Source organism: Otolemur garnettii, unplaced genomic scaffold (assembly GCF_000181295.1).
Source record: "Otolemur garnettii isolate 467f Iridium unplaced genomic scaffold, OtoGar3 scaffold00080, whole genome shotgun sequence".
In the NCBI taxonomy this organism is placed as follows: Eukaryota; Metazoa; Chordata; class Mammalia; order Primates; family Galagidae; genus Otolemur; species Otolemur garnettii.
In genome coordinates, this window is record NW_003852475.1 from 3,744,801 (window position 1) to 3,753,064 (window position 8,264).

Here is an 8,264-nt window from a genome sequence, read left to right on the forward strand (position 1 = left end):
AAAAAAAAAAAAATAGTCTGTTCATGGAAGTTCTAAAGCTGCTTTACCTCATTTAGTGTGATATGTCAGTTAAGCTCACTTATTTCTAGTCAAGAAGTTTATGAGGAACCAGAGATATTTCAGCTTTTATTTGTTGAGGGATTACATTAATTTTAGATTATTTTGTTTTTCCCTGGATTCTAAGCTAATCTAAGCTATTTGGTTTTTGAGAAATTATTATGCTGATTTTGGGGGTAAAAATGCAACTCACCATTATACATCTTTTTGTCATAAGAATTTCTCCATCAAAGTATTCTCTTTAGACATGCTGTCCAAGGCCGGGCGCAGTGGCTCACACCTATAATCCTAGCACTCTGAGAGGCCAAGGCAGGTGTATTGCTGGAGCTCAAGAGCTCATGAGTAACAGTTGGAGATTACTGTGAGCTACGACGCCATGGCACTCTACCCAGAGTGATAGCTCGAGACTCTGTCTCAAAAAAAAAAAAAAAAAAGAAATGATGTCCTAATCATTATATCACTTAATAACACATCAAATAGTCTGTTCATGGAAGATCAGTTTGTTTGGTTAATATACATGTTAACCAAAGAAAGTTTTCATCTTTTCATGAGATAGAATTACCTACATTCTTCTGCTTCCTTACATTACTGTCTACAGATCACTTACCTTAGTTTGTCTGTAAAGTGGTACAGATTAAGCTGATATGTATATTAATTGCCTTTTTGTAATAAAATATAAAACAGGATTGGGAAATTAAATTATATTCTAGGGTTAGCTGATAGATGGCCAACCATATTCCTAAGATCAAGTGTATTTCTTAATATACCTATTTTTTAGCACTCTCAGGCACTCTAGAAAAAGAATTTTTATGTCCCACTTTGAAACTCAGGAGTGTTTCACTAATGGCTGAAGATTTCAAGTAACTAGTTTCTCAGCTGCTAGTATATATGCTCTTAGATAAAAATGTGTTTAGTTACATGAAAGTGTTTGTCGTCTTTGTATATGTGTTAGAGATGTGTTTATGTATGTACATGTGTCTGTACGTCTATGTGTGTTGTTCCTTAGGCTGTTATTCTTAATACTAGCCGTAGTATGAATTTTGTATAAATTTAGGAACTTTGGGCCCAAAATAGTATTTAATCATGCCTTATCAAATAGGGTAATTGGCATAGATATTATTAAGTTGCTAGTCTGATAGCAAGAATAAAGTTTTTCATTTATAATTTAGTATTCTATTGCTAAATAGGGCAACCCTTTCATAAAATCAGGAAATAAGGGCAAGCAGTTTTGCTTTTACTGACTTAACCCAGACACCTTGGTTAGATGCAAGGTTTGAAGTGCTTAAATTACCTATTTCAATTCATTTATAGTATTAATGAGTATTAATTATAATTAAGAAATATTTTTATTACAAAAAATTATCCTAATTATGTAATAAGCCAAAGCACAGGTATGTTCTCAAAAGTTTTACTATGTAGAATTTCTTCACTTAGTATTTTTTGTTGTTTCCTATAGTTTGTATTTTAAATGACTTGCTAAATATAATTAAGACTATTGCCAAAAAAGTGTAAATTTCCATTTTATGCATTTTTGTAACCATTTTATTCTGACATTAACATTGTTTGCCAACCTGTTATTCTTTAGCCTGTTCGTCCTCTGCAGTCCTCTTCACAGCCTGTTCAGTACTCTACAGCCCCTTACCCATCCCCGCTCCTGCCAGTCTCACCCACCCAGCAATACTCCGTGGTACTATATCTCTATTCACCTCCTGCTTTGTTTCTGTTGGTGGATGTGATGAATGCTTATGAACGTTTGTGGGGAGTTTTTTCAAGTCAGGGATACATATCTACCAAAATTAGAAATAATTTATTGTCTTCCATTAAATATTTATTATGTTGGCTTATTATAAATGATTGTTTAAACTCTAATCTTTTTCTGCTTTTTCATAATGAAATAATTTTCAATTAACTAGTCCTAAAAAGCTGTAGCTATTCTTATTGAGGTCATTGCATGATCTGTGCTGTCCTTGGATGGCAGCTTTCATCTGTCTTATAAAGACACTTGTACTAGACTGTTTATTGCAGCTCAATTTATAATCGCTAAAATGTGGAAACAGCCTAAATGCCCCTCAACCCAGGAATGGACTGGCAAGCTGTGGTATATGTATACCATGGAATACTATTCAGCCATTTTAAAAATGGAGATTTTGCAGCATTTGTATTAACCTGGATGGAGGTGGAACCCATTATTCTTAGTGAAACATCACAGGAATGGAGAAACATGAATCCTATGAATTCAACTTTGTATGAGGACAATTAATGACATGGTGGGGCATGGGGGATGGGGAGAGCAGACAGAAGGACGGAGGGGTTGAGGAAAAGGAAAAAGAAAAGAAAAAAGTGACTAATTCTCACATAAATTGGATTTAATAAAAAAAAAAGAAGAATAGAATTTAGGGGCAAATTATCTTTGAGATTAGAGAAAGGTCTAAGTGGTTGGATTTTATGTATTTAATTTCTGGAAGTAATTTTGATTGTTAGGGATACAAAGATGCATAGAGCATGAATCTTTTGGTCTAGGAAGACGGGAGGTAGTTTCAAGTAAAGGGTAATTAGTACCTTGCTCGTTGCTTGGTCTTTGAAATTCATTCACAAAATGTTAATATAAATATGTCCAGTTTCACTTCTGCATCCTAATGTGCCCTTAATCTTTATTTAAATACATGTCTTTTCTGCATGCTATACATTTAAAATAAAGTATATTTTATAAGTAATTTATGACACATTATAGTCTTCTTGCCTTCGAGTTCTCATTTTCTTATCTTGTATTATCTCATTTCTGTTGTGAATGTATGTAATTTCTATGATATATACTACTGGAATTCATTTAAAAATATTGAGTTTTTTTGTTTGTTTGTTTGTTTGTTTTTATATAAGTTTAGTCCATTGTAGAAGTCTTACTGATTCTGACTTTTTCCCTTTTTAGCAGGATAACCTTGGGTCTCAGTTTAGCCACATGAGTCTTGCCCGCCAGCCATCTGCTGATGGTTCTGACCCTCATGCCACCATGTTCCAGTCCACTGTTGTTCTTCAGTCTCCACAGCAATCTGGTTTTATCCTGACGGCAGCCCCTCCACCACATCCTCCACTGCCGCCGCCACCACCTCCTCCTCCCTTACCACCTGGGCAGCCAGTCCCTACTGGCTATTCTGCCTCTGGTCATCCTGTCAGCCAGCCTGTGCTCCAGCAGCAGGGATATATTCAGCAGCCATCACCACAGGTACATTTTCATCTTTTTTCCTTCATGGGAGCCTCTCATTTAAGATCAGTTTTAACTTCAAAGAGGTTATTTTTCAATTTCTTATGGAGAGTTTGTGAGAGTGTATAAACAAAGTGTGTAGTTATCTTCCCTCCTCTGGACGTTTTCTTTTTTGAGACAGAGTCTCAAGCTGTTGCCTTGGGTAGAGTGCTGTGGTGTCACAGTAGCCTCCAACTTTTGGGCTTAAGTGCTTAATTCTCTTGCCTCAGCCTCCCAAGTTCTGCGACTACAGGCACCTGCCACAACGCCCAGCTATTTTCATGTTGCAGATGTCATTATTGTTTAGCTGGCCCAGGCCGGGCTTGAACCTGCCAGCCTCCCAGCCTCAGTGCACATGGCTGGCGCCGTAACCACTGTGCTACAGGCACCGAGCCCCTCCCCTGCAGATTTTCTTTTTTTTTTTTTTGAGACAGAGCCTCAAGCTGTCCCCCTGGGTAGAGTGCTGTGGCATCACAGCTCACAGCAACCTCCAGCTCCTGGGCTCAAACGAGTCTCCTGCCTCAGCCTCCCAAGTAGCTGGGACCACAGGTGCCTGCCACAACACCCGGCCGTTTTTTGGTTGCAGCCATCGTTGTTGTTTGGTGGGCCCAGGCTGGATTCGAACCCGCCACCTTACGTGTATGTGGCTGGTACCCTAGCCACTTGAGCCACAGGCACCAAGCCCCTCTGGAGATTTTCAAACACATGCTAGACCACCACTTGACAGGAAAACATTTCAGTTGGATGATTAAACTATATGACCTTTGAGGTTTTTTTCTGATTTAGTGATTGTTTTTTTAATTAGCTTAATAGAAATACAGTAAAAAGTTAAGTGCGCTATAAAATATAATGATAGCATTTCAAGAAGAAATACAGGCTCAGCACCTGTGGCTCAAGCAGCTAAGGTACCAGCCACATACACCTGAGCTGGCAGGTTCAAATCCAACCCAGGACCACCAAACAACAATGACAGCTGCAACCAAAAAATAGCCGGGCTCTAGGGTGGGCACCTGTGGTCCCAGCTACTTGGGAGGCTAGGCAAGAGAATCGCCTAAGCCCAGGAGTTTGAGGTTGCTGTGAGCTGTGATGCCACGGCACTCTATTCAGGGTGATAGTTTGAGGCTCTGTCTCAAAAAGAAAAAAGGAGAAGAAATACATTAATTTGGGGAGAATTAACAATATTGACTCCTTCAGTGCAGGAATAGATTATCTCATTACACTTACTTAGATCTTTCTCAATTTTTTTCAACGCTATTTTGCAGTTTTCATTATACAGATATTCTACTTATTTTATTAAATGTTTCCCTAAGTGTTTGTCCCTAAGAGGAATGTTTTTAAATATTGTCTATTTGTTAATTGCTGGAATACAGGAATAAAGTTGATTATTGTATAGTGATCTTATATCCTGCAGACTTTAATTCAGTTATTCTAGGAGGGATTTTTTTGTAGACTACTTAGAATTTTCTACATACAAGATTATTTCTACATAGATGATCCTTTCCAGTCTGTCTGCCTTTTATTAAAATTCTTTTCCTTGCTTCATTGTGCTAGCTAGGAGCTCCCATACAGTGTTGAATGGAAGTTTGGAAAGTACATATTCTTGCTTTGCTTCTCACGGAAAAGCATTCAGTCTTTTCTCATTAAGTATGATGTTACCTGCAAAGATTTCATATATATGCTCGATCAAGTTGAGGAAGTTCCCTATAATTCCTAGTTAACCAACACTCTTACCATGCTTGGGTGTTAACTTTATTGAAATGTTTTTTCTGCACCTATTAAGGTAGTTAACATGATTTTTTTCCTTTTTTCGTATTAATAAAGTGTTGACTGACTTTTGAACATTTATCTAACTTCTAATTTCTGAAACAGACTCCACCCCACTTGGTCATGATATTCTTTTCATATATTGTTGTATTCAATTTGCTGATATTTGCATGTATGTCAATGAAGGATATTGGTCTGTATTTGCTTGTAATATCTTTGGTTATAATATTAGAGTAATACTGGCCTCAAAATGTGTTCAGCATTGTTCTCTTCCCCCATATATTTACTGAAGGAGCTTATGTAGGATCAGTGTTGTTTCTTAAATGTTTGTTAGAATTCACAAATGTACTCATCTGTGTCTGTAATTTTTTGCAGGGAAGGTTTTTAAATTACAAATTCAGTTTCTTACCAGATATAGAGCTATTCCAGTTTCCTTTTTGAGGGGGCAGTAATAGGAGTTATATACGATTAGATGACATTGTTTGCAATTGTAAGGTAATGTCTGAGTTATAGTTGAGTCCGTCACCCAAGAAGTGTGTGTACCCCTACACTGTACCCAGATAGGGGGGGGGATCTTATCAGACCTCCTCCTCCCTTCTTGAATTTAATTGTGTTTTTCTTTCATGTGGGTCTGTAGTTGTTAATCTACTAATTTCAACTTTGTACTGAGTACATAAGATGCTTGAGATATTTCACTAAGGAGAATGTTCTCCAAATCCATCCAATTAAATACAAAAGATACAATGTCTCCATCATTTTTTGTGACTGAATAGTATTCCGTGGTATCCATATACCACAGTATATTAATCCGAGGATTGATGGGCACTTGGATTATTTCCACTGATTCCTTACTTCTTTTTGGATCAATTTTGGTAGTTTGCGTCCTTTTCATTTATTTTGCAAATTTATTGTTAGAAGATAGATTATTCAAATAAATATCCTTTCATTATGCTTTTAATAGCTTTGTGATCTGTAGTGGTATCCCCTCTTTTAGTCTTGATATTAGTAACTCTGTTTTTTCTCCTTTATCAGTTACTTTAGCTAGAGATTTATCAATTCTGGTAATAATCTTTAAAAAACAATTTATACAGAGGGACTCTACCTAACAAATGCACACATTGTAACCTAGTCATTGGTACCGTCACATTAATCTGAAACTACAAAAACAGAAAATTTAGGCTTTCATTAGTTTTTTTTAATCATTTTATTCCTTATTTGCTCCTTTTATCATTATTTTCTTCTCCTTAATTTGGGTTTACTTTGATCCTTTGTTTCTAGCTTCAGGTAGAAGCATAAATCATTGATTTTTAGATTTTTCTTCTTTTGTAAGATAAGTTTTTAATGCTATAAATTTCTCTCAGTACCATTTTAGGTGCTATTCACAAATATGGGTATGTTGCATTTTTGTTATTTGTTCAAAATATTTTTTGTGTGTGACTTTTATTGACCCATGACTCATTTAGAAGTGTATTGTTTGGGTGGCACCTGTGGCTCAGGGAGTAGGGCGCCAGCCCAATATACTGAGGTGGCAGCTTCAAACCTGGCCCCTGCCAAACTGCAACAAAAAAAATAGCTGGGCATTGTGGTGGGCGCTTGAACTTGAGAGGTTGAGGCAAAAGAATCACCTAAGCACAAGAGCTGGAGGTTGCTGTGAGCTGTGATGCCATGTCACACCACAGCACTCTACGAAAGGCGACAAAGTGAGACTGTCTCTAAAAAAAAAAGAAGTGCATTGTTTAATTTTCATATATTTGGGAGCTTTCTAGTTACCTTATTCTTTATAATTTATATTTTAATTACACATAGTCAGAGAACATACTCTAAGATTTCAGTGTTTTAGATTCTGTTCAGGCTTATTTTGTGGTCCAGCACAAGTTCTCCCTTGAGGGATGATCCATGTGCACTTAGAGAAGAATTTGTGTTCTTATTATTTTAGTTCCATGTAGATTTTTGTTTTGGGGTTTGGAGGATGTGGGGTTGTTTATATATGTTTATTTATTTATATATATGGAGAGGTTGTGGGAGGTTTTGCATTTTTTTTATTGAAGTACAATTCATAACAGCATAAAATTAACCACTTTTACATAAACAATTCAGTGACATTTCGTACATTCACAGTGTTATGCAACCTCCCCTGCTGTCTAGTTCCAGAACATTTTCATCACGCCAAAAGAAAGCTTCATACCTATGGAGCAGTTAGTACCCATTCTTCCCTCTTCTTACCCCCTGGCAAACAACACCATCTGCCTATGGATTTTGTCTCTGGATTTACCTACTCTGAATACTTCATATTCATGGAATCTTCAGAGTCCATCCACACTGTAACATGTATTAGTACTAAAATATCACTATATATATTTATATTAATTTTAGTAATAACTAAAATATCACTGTATGCATGTGTGTGTGTGATATATATATATGTATATATATATATATATATATATATATATATATAACAACTTGTTTACTTTTCTTATCCATTAATGAAAACTTGGGATGTTTCACCATGTGGCTGATATAAAGCATGTTTTGAACGTGCAAGTACATGTATTTTTCGAAGATCTGTTTTCAGTTCTTTTAGGTATATAGCTAGAAGTAGAATTGCTAGATCATATGGTTATTCTCTTTAATTTTTTGAGAACTCCCATGCTATTTTTCCACAGTATATTCACCATTATACATTCCTTTCAGCTATGTACAATAGTTTCAATTCCTCCATATCCTTGTCAAAACACCTTAGATGGTAGCTCCTAGCAGGTGTGAAGTGGTATCTTATTGTGGTTTTGACTTGAATTTTCTTTAGAATTAGTGATGGTGAAAATGTTTTTATTGTCTAGTGACCATTAGCCATCTGTATATCTTTTTTTTTTTTTTTTTTTTTTTTTGCAGTTTTTGGCCAGGGCTGAGTTTCAACCCACCACTTCTGGCATATGGGGCCAGCTCCCTACTCCTTTGAGCCATGGGCGCTGCCCTAACCATCTGTATATCTTCTTTGGAGAAATGTCTATTCAATATTTAGACTATTTTTAAATTAGATTATTTGTCTTTTTTTGTTGAATCACAAGAGTTCTTTGTATATTCTGGATATTAGACCCTTATTAGATATTTGATTTGCAAATACTTTCACCCATTCTGTAAGGTTCTCTTCACATTTTTCTTTTTCTTTCTTTTTTTTTTTTTTTTTTTTTTTTTTTTTTTTTGA

The 8,264-nt window shown here is 36.0% G+C and overlaps 1 protein-coding gene across 4 annotated transcripts in view; it reads left to right on the forward strand.

Moving 5' to 3' along the window:
* The window catches only part of R3HDM1 (R3H domain containing 1), a 153,186-nt gene that overhangs the window by 66,414 nt on the left and 78,508 nt on the right, over positions 1–8,264 (forward strand). For 3 of the 4 annotated variants that reach the window (XM_023515842.1, XM_023515843.1, XM_023515845.1), the window contains one exon: positions 2,984–3,277. In XM_023515842.1, coding sequence (XP_023371610.1) covers positions 2,984–3,277 — 294 coding nt within the window. The remainder of the gene's footprint in view (positions 1–2,983; positions 3,278–8,264) is intronic. The other variant, XM_023515844.1, reaches the window with a different exon arrangement.